The sequence below is a fragment of the Pollachius pollachius genome, assembly GCF_949987615.1.
Source record: "Pollachius pollachius genome assembly, chromosome: 8".
Classification (NCBI taxonomy): Eukaryota; Metazoa; Chordata; class Actinopteri; order Gadiformes; family Gadidae; genus Pollachius; species Pollachius pollachius.
Window position 1 is genome coordinate 4,171,993 of NC_136941.1, and position 21,056 is coordinate 4,193,048.

The 21,056-nt window shown below is 47.0% G+C and overlaps 1 protein-coding gene across 1 annotated transcript; it reads left to right on the forward strand.

Moving 5' to 3' along the window:
- On the forward strand, positions 1-16,395 carry cables2b (Cdk5 and Abl enzyme substrate 2b). The gene is made up of 10 exons (XM_079741845.1): positions 1-576; positions 7,052-7,147; positions 7,521-7,598; positions 8,601-8,706; positions 9,463-9,604; positions 10,449-10,546; positions 12,581-12,687; positions 13,020-13,139; positions 13,245-13,329; positions 13,957-16,395. The coding sequence occupies exons 1-10, from the start codon at positions 11-13 to the stop codon at positions 14,101-14,103; spliced, it is 1,545 nt and encodes a 514-aa protein (XP_079597971.1). The 5' UTR covers positions 1-10; the 3' UTR covers positions 14,104-16,395.
- The last annotated feature ends 4,661 nt before the right edge of the window (positions 16,396-21,056 follow it).

Below are 21,056 nucleotides of genomic sequence, written 5' to 3' on the forward strand. Positions count from 1 at the left end.
CGGGAGGATTATGGCGGCAGCCGCCACGCGCACCGTCTCCGTTACCGGCAAGAACAAACCGCACAACATCAAAGAGCACGTCCGGCGGACGCGGGAAAACTCCCGCCGCCGGCAGGCCGCCCTGCTGTTCCTCAGCAACATCTCCCTGGACGGGCGACCCGCGCGGAGCACCGCGGCGGACAGCAGCGACTCAGACGGGAACGAGCTCGGCTCCCAGGGCATCCCCGGGCGGCTTCCCCCAGGGGGGACGGTTCCCGGCTTGGCCGCCGCCGAGAGCCTCGGCCCGGTCCACTCGCCCTCCACGCCGAGGGTAGGGCTGCTGAACCATGTCCCGCCGCTCCTGGTCCTCCCCTCGGACGCCGGGTTCGACGACTCGGGCGCCGGGGGGCTGCTGCCCCTGCCCGGGGGACTGCTGCTGCCCGGGCGGCGGACGGCGTCCTTCTCCTCGCCCGGGACGCTGCTGTCCCCCTCGCCGTCGCGCGGGAGCCTGCTGCCCTCCCCGGTGGGCCCGCGGAAGTCCTCCACGCTGCTGTCGGTCCACAGCTGCACGTCCGTGTCTTCTGAACCCCGGCAGAGGTGAGTGTCTCTGGAGCCTCTAGACCTGTGTAACCCCCCTCAACGTCAGTGGTCATGAGCGGGGGCTGCTGATTGCACCCTTCAGACAGGTAGGAGTTTAACCTGTCTGTAGGAGGGTTAACCTGTCTGTCCGAGGTTAACCTGTCCAGGACCACTAACCGGCTCGGTCCTAGGGGGCCGCTGATTGGACCCTTCAGACAGGTTAACCTCACTGGTCATGAAAGGGGGCCGCTGATTGGACCGCAGGGGAGGGTTTACCTTCAGTGCATCCAGTCCATAAGTGCCTTTATCAACATAATGGACTCATTGCCGACAGAAGAGCATCTTTAACTTGGCTTTTATCTTTTACTACATACATATTCGCCAAGTTGAAAGGCATATCGTGTTGTGAACATTGAGTGTCTGTGATTTGATCTGCCATATGTTTTGCTTGCAATAATTTATAAATCCAGAAGTGTAGTCAAACCTAATTGAATGATATTTAATTTCATCAAAGTGGATATTTTATTTATTTACGTATCAAATTGTTCTATCCATTTTGTAATGGTATTATATTTAGAAATGGATCATATTCATAACCAGTCAATCTGGCAGTGCTCAGATTACGTTGGTCAGTGACACTGTAGCTGCGTGTGTGTGTGTGTGTGCGTGTCTGTGAGTTGAACGCATATAAAATGACAGACGTTGGAAGGGACAACATCAGCAGGAAGGGTTGTCAGATGATCTATCATCACGACTCAGTTAAGGTGTTTACTGCCCTTAAAGCACAGCTATGGTAAGGGGTTGTATGCTCTTAAAAAACAGCTAAATTAAGGTGTTCCTGCTCTTCCAATTCATTTAAGTTAAGGTGTTTCTGCCCTTAAAACGCTGTCGAGTTAAGGTGGAGTTAAGGTGTTTACTGCTCCTAACCGTGTTAAAGAACTAGGCAGTGACCTTTAGAACACTTCCTAGTGTCTAAACATTGTGTCACGGTGGAGTGGGAAGGCTTCGCTGTTGGATGGGGGCCAGGCTTTGTTTAGACTGTCGCTAGGTATGACTAGCAGCGCTAGCTACGTCTAACTGGGAAGGACCACTCAGAGGGACCGCTGGTGGGACTGCAGGTCGTCATAACGACATCTGCTTCATGTCTCCTCCACCTGGCTGTGTTACAGGACCAGAGGATGTTGATGTTCAGAGGATTCTGCTCACTGTCCTCAACAGCAATATCAGATTCATGTTGTCGATTTGAGAGCAGGGGACGAATGGGAGCAGAGAAAGGCTGGGTGGGACCTGGTCCGGTAGGGCTACAGTGTGACTCTGGTGTTATGGGGATCTGGCTTGGTGTTTTTTGTGAATCTGGTTTGATGTGTGTTGTGAATCTGGTTGGGTGTGTGATATGGATTGGTTTGGCGTGTGTGTGTGTGTGTGTTGTGATTCTGGTTTGGTGTGTGATGTGAATCTTGTTTGATCTGTGATGTGAATCAGGTTTGGTGTGTTGTGAATCTGGTTTGGTGTGTGATGTGGATCCGTTTCAGAGCTGGTTTGGTGTGACTCTGGTTTGGAATAGTGTCTGACTCTGGTTTGGAGTGTGGTCTGAATGGTGTCGTGTGTGTGGAGGAAAGAGGAACATGTGTGTTATCAGCCCTACAATAGAAAGGGATGCATGAGAGAGGAGAAGAGTGATGTCATATCTGAAGAGGGAAGTCTCCCATGCTTCTGAGAGTCTGGTCTGTGCTGACCTTTTACCCCTCCCTGCTTCCTCAGGGTAAATGTATGATTGTTTGTTAGAGTTACGTGTTGATGTGGGTGTGTTCAGTCAACAGGGTGTGTCTGTTTGACTAGTACACACACACACACACCCACCCAGGCACACACACATACACACACACACACACACACGGTCCAAAATGAACTCCAGCCCACAAGCGGTAAACTTGACCGCTTGGCAGGTCAAACATTTTGCAGATTACGTTGGAGAACATAATTCTGGACTCTGCACACACAAACACATGTATTTAATCTTTCTCTGAGGAGGAGAAACCATCCAGCAGAAGAGCTGAGAGGAGGAGGGGAGGGTGTAGTGAAGGAGAGAGAGAGTGTAGTAAAGGAGGAGAAGGAAAGGGTGGAGGAAGAGGAGGGGACGGTGTAGTCGAGGAGGAGGAGGGGAGGGTGTAGTGAAGGAGAGAGAGAGTGTAGTAAAGGAGGAGAAGGAAAGGGTGGAGGAAGAGCAGGGGATGGTGTAGTCGAGGAGAAGGAGGGCAGGGTGTAGTAAAGGGTGAGGTAAAGGAGGATGATGATGATGGGGAGGGAGGGTTGTAATCTACTTATTTAGGGTGATGTAACACTTGAACTGGAAGCAGAACTGATGGTCTGATACGTGTGTGTGTGTGTGTGTGTGTGTGCGTGTGTGTGTGTGGGTGTGTGTGTGTGTGTGTGCGTGCTAGAAACTTTTTTTTACAGATATGATCATTGACGAGTGTGTGGTTGTTATAGTATTAGTAACATATAATCTTTGACCAGTCACATGTCATCCCTATGGTGTGTGTGTGTGTGTGTGTGTGTGTGTGTGTGTGTGTGTGTGTGTGTGTGTGTGTGTGTGTGTGTGAGAGAGAGAGAGAGAGAGTCAAGGGTACATCTAATCTATGTACCATGTGTGTGAGTGGAGGATTTCCTGGGGTATTAAGCTAAAGCCCCTTGGTCCCTTGGTCCCTTGGTCCCTTGGTCCCTTGGTCCCTTGGTCCCTTAGTGTGTGTGTGTGTGTGTGTGTGTGTGTGTGTGTGTGTGTGTGTGTGTGTGTGTGTGTGTGTGTGTGTGTGTGTGTGTGTGTGTGTGTGTGTGTGTGTGTGTGCGCGCGCGGCTGCCTGAGAGAGGCAGAATACATCTCTACATGTATTTAAATTCATTTTATATATAATGTGAACACGTCTATTAAAACATTCTCCAAGTACACGCTTGGCGACAGCCGGAGTCCTCTGACCTCAATGACCCTGTCAGACGCTCATCACGGGCGGTGAGGTTACCATAGCAACAGAACACAAATTAGCCCCCGGCGACTCCGGCAGACTGCAGGTGTTTGCATGCGTTTTACATCCAGGAAGACCGGACCCAACCTGGGTTCCCCTCCCAGCTGTAATGTCCTCAGTTCCATCCCCAACGTGCTCAGTTTACCTGTAGGCCTCCAGGAGCAAGATGAACCCTGACCCCTGAATCTCAGTGGTTAAGCCAACTGCTAAATGACCAAACGGTTATAGTGGCACCAACAGTTCATGTTTAGAAACCCTTAACCTAGCTCTAAAGCTTGTGTTGTTGACTCCCAGTTACCAGCAGAGTCGTCGAGGTTTAAAGGCTTTGACTTCTTCAGCCTCTGCCACTAACCGATGCCGAGCCCTGTTAGCTTCAGTTAGCATCGGGTAGCTTAATCCCATTGGACTACTGTGGTCTATAGGACACATCAGCTCTATAGGCTGGCTCTATCGGCCATGAAGAGGCCACCTCCACCACCACCACTACCACCGCCACTACCATCATCGCAAACAACATCCTCATCATCACCTACACCGCTCACCAAACTTCCCAGGCTCCACGTTTCCGTCCTACTGGACGGAAACTTCCCACAGCATTCCAGACCACTGGGCCGGGGGCGACCAGTTCCCATGATGACGAGTGTGAGAAGATTCCATGGAGGCTGATTAGGTCAATTTGAGGTCGATTTGTGTATTCCCTCGGCGCCTTGCGTTGCAGCCTAGCCTAGCGTTGTAGCCCAGCCTAGCATGTTAGCCCAGCTTAGCACTGTAGCCCCACCTAGTGCTGTAGCCCAGCCCAGCCTAGCGCTGTAGCCTAGCCTAGCGGTGTAGCCTAGCCTAACGTTGTAGCCCAGCCTAGCATTGTAGCCCAGCCTAGCACTGTAGCCCCACCTAGTGTTGTAGCCCAGCCCAGCCTAGTGCTGTAGCCTAGCCTAGCGTTGTAGCCCAGCCTAGCGTTGCAGCCCAGCCTAGCATTGTAGCCGAGCCTAGCACTGTAGCCCCACCTAGTGTTGTGGGCTACTACACTAGGTGGGGCTACATCGCTAGGCTGGGCTACTACTTGTAGGGCTACAACTTGTAGCCAAGCCTAACTCTCCAAACTTGTAGCCCAGCTTGTAGCCCAGCCTATTGTTGGAGATCCACCTAGCGTTGTAGCCCCACCTAGCATTGTAGCCCAGCCAAGCATTGTAGCCTAGCCTAGCGTTGTAGCCTCACTTAGCATTGTAGCCCAGCCTAGCATTGAAGCCAAGCCTAGCGTTGAAGCCCATCCTAGCATTGTAGCACCACCAAGCGTTGTGGCCCAGCCTAGCGCTGTAGCCCAGCCTAGCATTGTAGCCCAGCCTAGCATTGTAGCCCAGCCTAGCGTTGTAGCCCAGCCTAGCGTTGTAGCCTAGCCTAGCGCTGTAGCCTAGCCAAGCGTTGTAGCACCTTCACTGTTGTCCCCGTGATGGAAGGACTCACTAATGAAGCCTGATTGTGTTGCTGAGTCGGCCTCCTGGGTCTCTATCTCCGGTAATGCGTTTCCCTCCATGCCTCCCAGGGGCAATGCCTAATAGGCCTATATCACACTTCCGGAACGCGGAGGAACGCGGAGGAACGCGTAGTAGGGATTTAGAACTTCTAGTCGTTTCTAGATGCAACAACAATAACAGCCTCTGCCCGAGGTTGGCTAGCGACACAGTGTCAATAGAATTCAAACACTTACCTCTGTAATTGAAAATGTATTTCTCTCAGAGGAATGTTTCAACACGTGAATGTTCATTTACAAACCTAATGACATCTGCGTAGGTGACTTTAGATAGGTTGCAGAGTGACTTGCTCCAGCGATATCTATCTGCCTCCGCCATTGTAAACAGCTAAGCGGAAGAGCCGTCCCTATTCAGCGACGTTCTTCCGGTTTTCAGTTATTGTGTTACATAGGCCATACATAGGCCAATTGGGGCCAGGAACACAACATTTAAATGATTTAAAGTTGATCTGCAGTGTTATGAGGTTTTGATTCGGGTTATATTTAGATGCGGTCCGCTCCCGGCTGTATTTAACCTATCGCTGTAGGTCTCTCGGAATACACCAGAGACGAGCTGTCTGATTGGCTGAGGGTCGCCAACTGAGTTTCATCAAACCTCCTGTCACACACTTGGCTACCGTGGAAATGGAAAGTGAAAAGATTACAGCAGCATGGCTATTTCCAGACATGAAAACCCTGTCAGACTGATGTCTCAGATATGGCATTTTTAGTTATCAACAGCCTATATTTAGCCTCGGGTTGAACCTTTTTACCAATCTTTATTTCCCTGTGGTGCTATTTGTTATTTTTAGATGGAAATCAGGTTTGAGTGTTACAGTGGTCTAGATATGAACATATTCAGAAAAACGAATCATCAATAGTAAATATTTCCATAAATTGAGGTCATTAAGGAGCAGGTAGGGGTTATACACTACAGAGACAGGTCATTAAAGAGCAGGTAGGGGTTAGACAGTACAGAGACAGGTCATTAAGGATCAGGTAGGGGTTAGACAGTACAGAGACAGGTCATTAAGGAGCAGGTAGGGGTTAGACAGTACAGAGACAGGTCATTAAGGATCATGTAGGGGTTAGACAGTACAGAGACAGGTTATGAAGGAGCAGGTAGGGGTTAGACAGTACAGAGACAGGTCATTAAGGATCAGGTAGGGGTTAGAGTGAACAGAGACAGGTCATTAAGGATCAGGTCGGGGTTAGACAGCACAGAGACAGGTCATTAAGGAGCAGGTAGGGGTTAGAGTGAACAGAGACAGGTCATTAAGGAGCAGGTCGGGGTTGGACAGTCCTTGAACATTTAAAATGTAACTTCTCTGTTAATTACTTTTCGGTTGATCCGTTATCACCGGGGTGGACAGGAAGTTGCATAATCAGGCTGAGCAGACGGCTGATTGGACAGTGCACATATCTGACCTCAGGGCTATCAGACACGCGCACGCACACACACACAAACACACACACACACACACACAAACACTGACACACGCAGACCATCTGGATAGGGGTAGGGGGGGGAAGTGCTCATTCTGGGAGTTTAAATCACTGTTATCAAAGTGTGTGGGTGGACCAGCAGATAATCATGTACTATCAGTTATGTGACACACTTCTGTGTGTTTGTTCACATATTTGTGAACTGATGAATGTTTATGAAGGGGTACGCAAGTGTGCCATTACTGTTTGTTCAGGCGGTGTGTGTGTGTGTCTGTCTGTCTGTCTGTCTGTCTGTCAGTGTGTGTGTGTGTGTGTGTGTGTGTGTGTGTGTGTGTGTGTGTGTGTGTGTGTGTGTGTGTGTGTGTGTGTGTGTGTGTGTGTGTGTGTGTGTGTGTGTGTGTGTGTGTGTGTGTGTGTGTGAAAGCCTTTCAGATCAGAAGAGGTTTAGCTGCTATCCAGAGCTGATCTGGTGTGATTTCTCTGGTCACCGTTAGTAACCAGTGTCTCCGCCCCCTACCAGGAGTCGTAACCTATCAGGGGGCTCGTCCAGAACGCGCCTCACCAAGAAGATCCACTTCATCAAGAACATGAGACCATACGACACCCGGGGAAGCAGGTAACACGCACACAGGCACACACACACGCACACATGACTCTTAACCACACGCACACAGACACGCAAACACAACCACGCACAACACACGCACAAAAGCATGACGAATAACCACACACGCTCGAACGCACGCATACGCACCCACACACACACACACGTAATGACGCGTAACCACACACACGCACCCACACATGCGCGACACACAACCACACGCCCAGAACCAGCTTCATCTGCCTGACGACCACCTCGCCTCACAGCAACTATAGTGAGCCCAGCAGGTGGGGTCAGAGGTCATCTTGCTGACCTCTAGGGTGCTTACACACTCCTAACTGTGTGTGTGCGTGTGCGTGTGCGTGTGTGTGTGTGTGTCTTCCAGGATCGTTCTGATCTGTGCCAAGAAGTCCTTGTGTGCTGCCTTCTCTGTGCTGCCCTACGGAGAGAGCTTCCACATCAGGTAACACATCAGGTCTCTCTGTCTCTCTCCCCACAGTGACCCTATGTCTCTCTGTCTCTCTCTCTCTCTCTCTCTCTCTCCACAGTGACCCTATGTCTCTCTGTCTCTCTCTCTCTCCACATTGACCCTATGTCTCTCTGTCTCTCTCTCTCTCCACAGTGACCCTATGTCTCTCTGTCTCTCTTTCTCTCCACAGTGACCCTATGTCTCTCTGTCTCCCTCTCCACAGTGACTCTATGTCTCTCTGTCTCTCTCTCTCTCCACAGTGACCCATATGTCTCTCTGTCTCTCTCTCCACAGTGACCCTATGTCTCTGTCTCTCTCTCCACAGTGACTCTATGTCTCTCTGTCTCTCTCTCCACAGTGACCCTATGTCTCTCTGTCTCTCCGTCTCTCTCTCCACAGTGACCCTATGTCTCTCTGTCTCTCTCTCTCTCCACAGTGACCCTATGTCTCTCTGTCTCTCTCTCCACAGTGGCCCTATGTCTCTCTCTCTCTCTCCACAGTGACCCTATGTCTCTCTCTCTGTCTCTCTCTCTCTCTCCACAGTGACCCTATGTCTCTCTGTCTCTCTCTCCACAGTGACCCTATGTCTCTCTCTCTCTCTCTCTCTCTCCAAAGTGACCCTATGTCTCTCTCTCTGTCTCTCTCTCTCTCCACAGTGACCCTATGTCTCTCTCTCTCTCTCTCTCTCTCCACAGTGACCCTATGTCTCCCTGTCTCTCTATCTCCACAGTGACCCAATGTCTCTCTGTCTCTCTCTCTCTCCACAGTGACCCTATGTCTCTCTCTCTCTACACAGTGACCCTATGTCTCTCTGTCTCTCTCTCCACAGTGACTCTATGTCTCTCTGTCTCTCTCTCCACAGTGACCCTATGTCTCTCTGTCTCTCTCTCCACAGTGACCCTATGTCTCTCTGTCTCTCTCTCCACAGTGACTCTGTCTCTCTGTCTCTCTCTCCACATTGACCCTATGTCTCTCTGTCTCTCTCTCTCTCCACAGTGACCCTATGTTGCACCACCCCAGGAGGAGACACTCCTCAGGGAACATCTCGTCCCTAGAGATGTTACCTGGTCTGGAGGGCTTCCACCTTGACCCCTACAACAAGGTACACACACGCACACACAGTTCGGTGGTACTATAACTTTTTTCTACTAGTGTACCCCCTAAGAGTACCCCTTTCCCCGGCCAGAAAACTGATTTTGAAAGTAACCTACATAATGAACCTACATAATGAACTAGGGGTGCACGTGTACACGTGTAACCGGTTAGTAAATCATAACCGTTTAGGAAAAATCTGTAAACGAAAACCATAAAAAATAAAAAGAAATCACTGCGCCATTCGTTTCAATGGGAATCGTGATGGTCTATACTTTCAACATAAAGTTTACATATTTATAATTCGAAATTCGTCCCAGCCTTTATACCACAGATACTCTAGGGGCTATAGCATATAACCGCGTTGTCTGATTACAGTTTAATTCATTTTACACAATTTACCAGCTCTCGTTTTGTAGAATAATCACCGCGCCAATCAACCGGTCAAACAAATGTTCTTTTTGGGGTCATTCTGCGCGCGCATCCGCCGTGTTGATAAACAAATAATCCCCCTATAGCGCGACTGCGGTCCACTTAAAGAAATTAAAATACGGTTAACCGTGTACACGAAAAAAAGGGGTAGTGTAACCGTTCACACCCCTATAATGAACCTACACAATGAACCTACACAATGTGTGCGCGTTCTATTTGGCAGTGTTAACGTGAACATCAAAAGGGTGCTTTAGAGATAGACCTGCATCCCTGGCCCCACCAGTCCCCCTACTGGTCTGCTCCCAGTACATCTCTCTCTCTCCCTGTGTCCCAGTCGGTGTCGTACGCCCAGTTCCTGTTCCCCACCAACGCTCTGGTCCGCGAGCGTCCGTCCGCCTCCAGTGACCTCCAGCTGCCCGCCTCACACAGCTGCTACAGCGGGCTGGGGGCCAGGGCTCCCCCCCCTCTGGAGACAGGTACCTACACAATAATATATATATAGAATATATACATGCATTACAGCGGGCTGGGGACAGGTACGTACACATACTAACAATAATATATATATATAATATATACATACATTACAGCAGGCTGGAGACAGGTACGTACACATACTAACAATAATATATATATATAATATATACATTACAGCAGGCTGGAGACAGGTACGTACACATACTAACAATAATATATATATAATATATGCATGCATTACAGCGGGCTAGAGACAGGTACGTACACATACTAACAATAATATATATATATAATATATACATGCATTACAGCGGGCTGGGGACAGGTACGTACACATACTAACAATAATATATATATATAATATATACATGCATTACAGCGGGCTAGAGGCAGGTACGTACACATACTAACAATAATATATATATATAATATATGCATGCATTACAGCAGGCTGGAGACAGGTACGTACACATACTAACAATAATATATATATAGAATATATACATACATTACAGCAGGCTGGGGACAGGTACTTAAACAAACTCATATATCATACATACACTATAATATATACACTATAATGTACTTTATACTATAATATATATATATAATGTATACAATACAGCGGGCTGTAGACAGCTCATATACACCAGACTCTTGTGTGTGTGTGTGTGTGTGTGTGTGCGTGCGTGCGTGCGTGCGTGCATGCGCGCGCCTGCGTTCTGTAGCAGCTGTGTGTATATATGCACACAGCTGCTACAGCACTGCCCCTAGAGGCAGCTGATATACCCTGGTGTATATAGTGTGTCCTTCGATCAGATAACCTATAAAGTGTGTGTCCAGGTGTAGATGACCGGTCAGAGTATGACCCCAACCTGCTCAGCGACCCCCAGTGGCCGTGTGGGAAGCACAAGCGGGTCCTCATCTTCGCCTCCTACATGGTCAGCGCCTCTACATGTATAGATATCTCTCTGTTTACATACGTATGTAAATTTAATGTATGTACAGATATTTATCTGTTTACATATATATGTATAGATATCTCTCTGTTTACATACGTATGTATATTTAATGTATGTACAGATATTTATCTGTTTAGATATATATGTATAGATATCTCTCTGTTTACATACGTATGTAAATTTAATGTATGTACAGATATTTATCTGTTTAGATATATATGTATAGATATCGCTCTGTTTACATACATATGTATGTTTAATGTATGTACAGATATTTATCTGTTTAGATATATATGTATAGATATCTCTCTGTTTACATACGTATGTATATTTAGTGTATGTACAGATATTTATCTGTTTACATATATATGTATAGATATCTCTCTGTTTACATACATATGTATGTTTAATGTATGTACAGATATTTATCTGTTTACATATATATGTATAGATATCTCTCTGTTTACATACATATGTATATTTAATGTATGTACAGATATTTATCTGTTTAGATATATATGTATAGATATCTCTCTGTTTACATACGTATGTATATTTAGTGTATGTACAGATATTTATCTGTTTAGATATGTATGTATAGATATCTATTTATATGTGTATTATATATATGTATAGATGTCTATCTATTTACGTCTCTTTACCTTTATATATATATATATTAGTGCTGTCAAGCGATTAAAATATTTAATGGCATTAATGTCATAGATGACTTGCGATTAATCTTGATTAATTGCAAATTTCTATTGTAAATATCCCTTGATTTCGTACTGCTAGCCTTTTAGTGAGATCAGAGAGTGTTGAGAAGGACAGTAAGAAGAGAGACCCGCAGTGAATTCAACCCGGTCCACTTGACATCGGTAGGTGCATGACTGTGGTAGGCCTACCGTAAAACTTCAATAGCCCAGGCTTTTATTTGTTTCAATCACTGAACTTTCGAAGAAAACTCTTGCTGAGCAAAGATGGGAAATACTACAACATTTATTATTTAAACCAGTATGAATATTCCTACCATATGTAGGCCTATACACATTACAAGGCTATCGAATAACGCCTACACGCATGCACACACACACACACACACACACACACACACACACGGTGGCGGAGTGGCAATCGGGAGAATTCCCGGTGGGCCGTAAACGTTTCAGGGCTGTCGTGCTGATTACTGCGGGATAACAATATTGCGTTTATAAAAGTTCCTTGCAGCGCCGTCCGGCAGCCTGAGCTGTGCGCCTGCAGCCTCTCACTCACTCAACAGACGCAACACTCAAAAACTGTCAACGTCGCAACCAAGTCGATTTTGTCTAGAGGGGAGTAACTGAGCGGCCCCTCCCAAAGTGGTACAGCCCAGGTGGGCCTTGAACTGCGATTGGTCAGAAAGACGTAACAGCTAATGACAACATTGAACTCTAGAGCAGGCTCGAACAGAGTGACACACAAACACACACACACTTTTAAGGAGTTTTGCACCCGCTCCATATCCTTGCTTGCCCCAACAAGTTTGTGCGGCGTGCTTGTTGTTTTGTTTCCTGTGTAGCTAGATCCGGTGTGGTGTTGTAGTTTTTCTAACGTGACTAGTTGTGGCTAGACAGCAGGTGAAGAAATTACGTTTGCCAAGCCAAAAGAGCGTTAATCGCGCGATAAAAAAATGAACGCCGTTAAAATTGGTTTGCGTTAATAACGCGTTAAACTGACAGCACTAATATATATATAATATATATATATAATAAAAAAATAAAAATAAAAAAATATATATATATATATATATATATATATATATATATATATATATATATATATATATTTTTTTTATTAGTCGACTAATGAATACATAATTCAGTGGACAGTCACCCGTTTTACCAGCTTAGACTTATAACTGTATGTGTTTGTCCGCCTGTCTCGGTCTGTCTGTCTGTCTGTGTCTGTCTCTCTATCTCTGTCTGTCTGTCTGGGTCTGCCTTTCTGTCTGTCTGTCTGCCTGTCTCTCTTCAGACCACGGTGATAGAGTACGTGAAGCCGTCTGATCTGAAGCGAGACATGAACGAGACATTTAAGGAGAAGTTTCCTCACATCCGACTCACCCTCAGCAAGATCCGCAGGTAGACCCATCAATACCTGATCAATACCTGATCAGTACATGATCAATACCTGATCAATATCTGATCAATACCTGATCAATACCCGATCAATACCTGATCAGAACCGATCAATACCTGATCAAAACTGATCAGTACCAATCAATAGCCGATAAATACCCAATCAACTCCTGATCAGTGCCTGATCAATAGCCGATAAATACCCAATCAACTCCTGATCAGTGCCTGATCAATACCCGATCAGTGCATAATCAATACCTGACCAGTACCCAATCAGTAACCGATCAATAATCGAGAAATACCCAATCAATACCTGATGAGTGCGGTCTCTCCAGCCTGAAGCGGGAGATGCGGTCGGTGGGCGAGGACTGCGGCCTGCAGCCCGTCACCATAGCGATGGCCTTTGTTTACTTTGAGAAGTTGGTGCTGCAGGGAAGACTCAACAAGCACAACCGGTACACACACACACACACACACACACACACACACACACACACACACACACACACTTCCTGTCCGTCTCAGTGTGTCCCCAGCGATGACATCATGTTTCTCTACAGGAAGATGGTGTCTGCAGCCTGCCTCCTATTGGCCGCCAAGATCAGCAGTGACCTCAAGAAACAAGAGGTCAAGCACCTCATCGATGTAAGACACTCTCAGACACGAATAGAAACGCACACACACACACACAGACACACACTCACACAGGCAAGCACACACACATAGCCACACACACACAACCCCTGCAGCGTGGTCGTTAGCAGTGGTCAGGTGACGATTTATTGCTGATCCACCTGGAAGGGGGAAAGGTGAGCTCTTGATGACAATGTGAAATCTGTCTCCCTCCCCCCCCCCCTCTCCTCTCAACCCATCTCTCCTCCCTCCCCCCCTTCCCTCCTCTCTCTCCTCCTCCTCCCCCCCTCTCTCCTCTCAACCCCTCTCTCCTCCTTCCCTCCTCCTCCCCCCCTCTCTCCTCTCAACCCATCTCTCCTCCCTCCCCCCCTTCCCTCCTCTCTCTCCTCCTCCCCCCCCTCTCCTCTCAACCCCTCTCTCCTCCTTCCCTCCTCTCTCTCCTCCTCCCTCCTCCTCCCCCCCTCTCTCCTCTCAACCCATCTCTCCTCCCTCCCCCCCTTCCCTCCTCTCTCTCCTCCTCCCTCCTCCTCCCCCCCTATCTCCTCCCTCCCCCCCTTTCCTCCTCTCTCCTCCCTCCTCCTCCCCCCCCTCTCTCCTCCCTCTACCCCTCTAACCCCCCCCCCCCCCCCCCCCCTGCAGAAGCTGGAGGAGTGTTTCCGTCTGCACCGCCGGGAGCTGATCCAGTTTGAGTTCACCATCCTGGTGGCGCTCCAGATGGCGCTCTACCTGCCCGACAGCAACGTGCTGCCGCACTTCAGACGGCTGCTGCAGCAGCAGGCGCTGTAGGGCAGTGCTGCCCGGCCCGGCGGCCCACCCCCCCTCCCCCCCCCCCCCCCCGGGAGCACTTTACAACCCCTCCCTCTCACTGTGATGCCTGGCTCAAAGGCACGGCTCAAAGGCACGGCACGTGGCCGCGGTAACCAGCAGGTCCCCTCGCTCGGTCAATCTTCTTTATGTCGCCGTGGCGACGCTGTGACACACCTTCCTTCCCACTGATATGCAATACAGAAACATCTGCTGCCTCAGCATGCACTGACAGGAAGTGATAGAGCTGGGACAGGAAGTGATAGAGCTCCATCACTACACAGTACTGCTGTACTCTATCACTCTGGTCTACTAAGACTCTACTCTCATCACTCTCCTCTCCTGCTCTCTTCCCTTACGTCTTTACTTCTGTTTCAATCCTATTATAACCAAATACTGATTATTTTGCACTTTTGTCCTAATTTGCACGCGGCAACAAGGGAACGACGTTTAGACAAATCTATTTTTACATGTCTTGTTAATGAGTCTGTTGTGGTCGAACCATTTCTACTATGAAAGGCACATGGTTACGTGTTTGAGCAAGCACTCACACCCAAGCGCACACACACACCCACACCCAAGCACACACACAGAACCTCCCAGTCTGGGATGAGTTCCTCCCAGTCTGGGATGAGTTCCTCCCAGTCTGGGATGAGTTCCTCCCAGTCTGGGATGAGTTCCTCCGCTCCACATCAGACTCCCGGTGAAGGAGATGTTTGTTTATGGTCACAATCATTCATTTGAATTGTGTGTCTGACGTGAATATTATTGATAAGAATATTGTTGTAAAATCTAGAATAGATTATGACCTTTATCTAGTTTGTAATAACCATATCTAGATTATAATCTTAAAATGTAGGTTATAATCTCCTGATCTATATTATTATCTCCAGATTCAGATTATAACCTATATCTAGATTATCATCTCCAGATCTAGTTTATAACCTATATCTAGATTATAATCTCAAAACCTACATTATAATCTCCAGATGTACATTATAACCTATCCCTAGGTTCTGTTCCTAGATATGTAGATTCTGTTCCTAGAGATATAGGTTATGTCCCTAGAGATGTAGGGGATGTTCCTAGAGATATAGGTTCTGTTCCTAGAGATATAGGTTCTGTTCCTAGAGATATAGGTTATGTTCCTAGAGATGTAGGTTAGAACCCAGAGATTGAGACTATTCGGTGCTCCCTATTGACCTTCATGTCTTGGTGTCAATCATTCAATCGTATAATTTTATTTAGTTGCTTGTTTAATAACGTATATTATTGTTGTTGATGTTTTTAGGATTATAGTTGTTATTTTATACTGTTTTCTCTTGTGGAGGAATGCAGGAATGCAAAGGGAAGTATTTAACACAATATCCTTGTCTTCCATTTCTACATGCACGCCATTTTTATATATGTCTGTGTTTGTGTTTGATTATTATGCAATCGCTGCGTTCGTTGACTCTAAAGGGAAAACTTTACTGAACAATTGTCAAATGTCAAAGAAACCAAAATCCTCTGAGGAGAGGATGCAGGTGATGTAGAACAGGGATGTCAGACACGTTCTGCTGAATGTGAGTGACGGGAGCAAGAGGGGCACGAGCTGTGTGTGTGTGTGTGTGTGTGTGTGTGTGTGTGTGTGTGTGTGTGTGTGTGTGTGTGTGTGTGTGTGTGTGTGTGTGTGTGTGTGTGTGCGCGCATCTATATATCTATACATAGATAAATCTATGCATCTCTTTACATATATATCTATGTATAGATATATATATGTAGAACCCAGATCGACTCAGTCCCCCAGTCCTTCTTGTGCCACAGTGACATCGTTAACCTGCATCCTTATTTACCCTTTTAGTATTTTTTGTACACCTTTTTGATACGTTTTTGATATATTAATCCTATATTACTTCCAATAGTGTGACAGGCCGTCGCATGGCTGAGCTGTTTTTTGATTGGTGGAGATAATGTTATTCGTAGCCGGAGAGATTTAAAAGCCTATTGAGACTCGAACCTGTGACTTCTCTGTAACATACCGCGCTTCCGTTCCCTCACCTCTGGCGCCCCCTCGTGGACAACTGCACTGGTGTGCATGTGCGTCAACAGGGATCCATTCAGCGTCTGTTTCTATGAAGCCTTTTTCTGACGTCTGCACTGGTGATCTAACTTCCGTTGTTTCAAGGAGAAATAGATTTATAAACGCACATTTTTTCTGTAATAAATACCACACACTGTTCATGTCGATGTAACATCTGTTATTTATTTTTAATTAAAAACACTTTCATATTCTGTTTTTTTCTTTTCCATTTTGATGTTATTCATTTCTTAGCTAATTAATAAACGAACAAACGACGTGATTTGGGGAATGTATACTAAGTGAGATTTATTATCGGTTTATTCAGGATAATCCATACATCTTGTTGATAATGTGTTACTGTTTAGTATCAATATGTTATAATATTGTCACAGTGGCCAGCAGCCTCTACAGTTAAGCGCTCTGCTGAACGCTCATTAACGACCTGACCGACGGATGGATAAAGTCAGACTGTCTCCTGTCCCCGTCCACCTGCTGTTCCTTCAGCCACCAGCAGGGGTCACATTGATGGGTCTACCTGCGGATCTTGCTGAGGGTGAGTCGGATGTGAGGTGGTTCCCTCCTCCCTCTCCTCCTCTCTCCTCCCTCCTCCTCCCCCCCCTCTCTCCTCCCTCTACCCCTCTAACCCCCCCCCCCCCCCCCCCTGCAGAAGCTGGAGGAGTGTTTCCGTCTGCACCGCCGGGAGCTGATCCAGTTTGAGTTCACCATCCTGGTGGCGCTCCAGATGGCGCTCTACCTGCCCGACAGCAACGTGCTGCCGCACTTCAGACGGCTGCTGCAGCAGCAGGCGCTGTAGGGCAGTGCGGCCCGGCCCGGCGGCCCACCCCCCCTCCCCCCCCCCCCCCCCGGGAGCACTTTACAACCCCTCCCTCTCACTGTGATGCCTGGCTCAAAGGCACGGCTCAAAGGCACGGCACGTGGCCGCGGTAACCAGCAGGTCCCCTCGCTCGGTCAATCTTCTTTATGTCGCCGTGGCGACGCTGTGACACACCTTCCTTCCCACTGATATGCAATACAGAAACATCTGCTGCCTCAGCATGCACTGACAGGAAGTGATAGAGCTGGGACAGGAAGTGATAGAGCTCCATCACTACACAGTACTGCTGTACTCTATCACTCTGGTCTACTAAGACTCTACTCTCATCACTCTCCTCTCCTGCTCTCTTCCCTTACGTCTTTACTTCTGTTTCAATCCTATTATAACCAAATACTGATTATTTTGCACTTTTGTCCTAATTTGCACGCGGCAACAAGGGAACGACGTTTAGACAAATCTATTTTTACATGTCTTGTTAATGAGTCTGTTGTGGTCGAACCATTTCTACTATGAAAGGCACATGGTTACGTGTTTGAGCAAGCACTCACACCCAAGCGCACACACACACCCACACCCAAGCACACACACAGAACCTCCCAGTCTGGGATGAGTTCCTCCCAGTCTGGGATGAGTTCCTCCCAGTCTGGGATGAGTTCCTTCCAGTCTGGGATGAGTTCCTCCCAGTCTGGGATGAGTTCCTCCGCTCCACATCCGACTCCCGGTGAAGGAGATGTTTGTTTATGGTCACAATCATTCATTTGAATTGTGTGTCTGACGTGAATATTATTGATAAGAATATTGTTGTAAAATCTAGAATAGATTATGACCTTTATCTAGTTTGTAATAACCATATCTAGATTATAATCTTAAAATGTAGGTTATAATCTCCTGATCTATATTATTATCTCCAGATTCAGATTATAACCTATATCTAGATTATCATCTCCAGATCTAGTTTATAACCTATATCTAGATTATAATCTCAAAACCTACATTATAATCTCCAGATGTACATTATAACCTATCCCTAGGTTCTGTTCCTAGATATGTAGATTCTGTTCCTAGAGATATAGGTTATGTCCCTAGAGATGTAGGGGATGTTCCTAGAGATATAGGTTCTGTTCCTAGAGATATAGGTTATGTTCCTAGAGATGTAGGTTAGAACCCAGAGATTGAGACTATTCGGTGCTCCCTATTGACCTTCATGTCTTGGTGTCAATCATTCAATCGTATAATTTTATTTAGTTGCTTGTTTAATAACGTATATTATTGTTGTTGATGTTTTTAGGATTATAGTTGTTATTTTATACTGTTTTCTCTTGTGGAGGAATGCAGGAATGCAAAGGGAAGTATTTAACACAATATCCTTGTCTTCCATTTCTACATGCACGCCATTTTTATATATGTCTGTGTTTGTGTTTGATTATTATGCAATCGCTGCGTTCGTTGACTCTAAAGGGAAAACTTTACTGAACAATTGTCAAATGTCAAAGAAACCAAAATCCTCTGAGGAGAGGATGCAGGTGATGTAGAACAGGGATGTCAGACACGTTCTGCTGAATGTGAGTGACGGGAGCAAGAGGGGCACGAGCTGTGTGTGTGTGTGTGTGTGTGTGTGTGTGTGTGTGTGTGTGTGTGTGTGTGCGCGCATCTATAAATCTATGCATCTCTTTACATATATATCTATGTATAGATATATATATGTAGAACCCAGATCGACTCAGTCCCCCAGTCCTTCTTGTGCCACAGTGACATCGTTAACCTGCATCCTTATTTACCCTTTTAGTATTTTTTGTACACCTTTTTGATACGTTTTTGATATATTAATCCTATATTACTTCCAATAGTGTGACAGGCCGTCGCATGGCTGAGCTGTTTTTTGATTGGTGGAGATAATGTTATTCGTAGCCGGAGAGATTTAAAAGCCTATTGAGACTCGAACCTGTGACTTCTCTGTAACATACCGCGCTTCCGTTCCCTCACCTCTGGCGCCCCCTCGTGGACAACTGCACTGGTGTGCATGTGCGTCAACAGGGATCCATTCAGCGTCTGTTTCTATGAAGCCTTTTTCTGACGTCTGCACTGGTGATCTAACTTCCGTTGTTTCAAGGAGAAATAGATTTATAAACGCACATTTTTTCTGTAATAAATACCACACACTGTTCATGTCGATGTAACATCTGTTATTTATTTTTAATTAAAAACACTTTCATATTCTGTTTTTTTCTTTTCCATTTTGATGTTATTCATTTCTTAGCTAATTAATAAACGAACAAACGACGTGATTTGGGGAATGTATACTAAGTGAGATTTATTATCGGTTTATTCAGGATAATCCATACAGCTTGTTGATAATGTGTTACTGTTTAGTATCAATATGTTATAATATTGTCACAGTGGCCAGCAGCCTCTACAGTTAAGCGCTCTGCTGAACGCTCATTAACGACTTGACCGACGGATGGATAAAGTCAGACTGTCTCCTGTCCCCGTCCACCTGCTGTTCCTTCAGCCACCAGCAGGGGTCACTGCTGAGCAGCTCTGCTGTTCCTTCAGCCAACAGCAGGGGTCACTGCTGAGCCGCTCTGCTGTTTCTTCAGCGACCAGCAGGGGGCACTGCTGAGCTGTCTGACTCGCATGCTATTGCGAGTTATACAACTAGATGGATATATACATCTTTATTTAACACAGACTAGTTTTTGTGTGAATATATAGATGTATCTATATATATAATTCACACACTGTGGCTAAAGATCTATATCTATATATCTATAGCTGTAAGTGGTGTGTCTGTTGTAAGACCTGTCAGTGTCACCCCATTAGGGAAGACGGATAGACGAGACAAACTGGGACAGAGCCAACCGCTCATCTCCTCTCTTCCCCTCCTCTCTCCCCTCCTCTCCCATCTCCTCCCCTCTCCTCTTCTCTCCTCTCCTCTCCATCAATCTGGCAGTATTTTCCATTGCTGTCCTCCTTTTCGTCGGCGAATCCTCTCCTCCACTTTTCATCTCTCTCTCTCTCTCTCTCTCTCTCTCTCTCTCTCTCTCTCTCTCTCTCTCTCTCTCTCAGCAACTCAGCCTTGGTCGCCCAGGGCCAAAAGTACAGGTATCTTGATCTGTCGGGCCGTAACAGAGTAGACTTGTCTCCGTGGCGACGACAATTAACAAGCCTCTGGGCTTGGAATTGTGTGTGTGTGTGTGTGTGTGTGTGTGTGTGTGTGTGTGTGTGTGTGTGTGTGTGTGTGTGTGTGTGTGTGTGTTCTTGTCAAGTCCCGCCCCCACAGTATCTCTCTCTCTCTCTCTCTCTCTCTCTGGTTTGGCGTCTGTCTGTCTCTCTCTCTATCTCTCTCCCCCTCTCTCTCTCTCTGGTTTGGTGTCTCTCTACCCTGTGGTACCAGTTAATCTTTCCTGCTGTCCGCTGTCGCGACACATGATCTCTGTGATATCCGTTGCCATGGCAGTAAGGATTGACTGATAGCCGCTCCCCCCTGCGGTCCGGACCAGGTGTGGGTGTGTTCTGCCCCCAGCAGGTGACGATGGTCTGGAGTCACGGCTCGTAGACTCCATAGCGGGCTGCATGATCGTTGCTATGGCAACCAGAAGATGGTTTCTGGGTAAATTCGTCACCCTTCGGATGAGATGCGGGGACGCATTGTTATGAAACAAGGCAGACATCAGTTACAGTTACTGTATGTATTTTATTAATTTAGTCAGACAAGATTGTTCTCTCTCTCTCTCTCTCTCTCTCTCTCTCTCTCGTTTATCTAATCAGGTACGAAGTGTTATGAACACAGCAGTAGACACCGAATGCCCCCCCCCCCCCCCCCGGGATGGGCACTTTACATTCAACACAAGAACCACAACCTCCTCTCTCCTCTTCCTCCTTCGCCTCCTCCTCTCCTCTCCTCTCCTCCCCCTCCTCCCCTCCGTCCTCCCCTCCTCTCAGACCATGGTCACAGAGAGTCTGGCACGGTAGACGCGGTCTCCTCTCCTCCTCCTCCTCCTCCTCTTCCTCCTCCTCCTCCTCCTCCTCCTCCTCCTC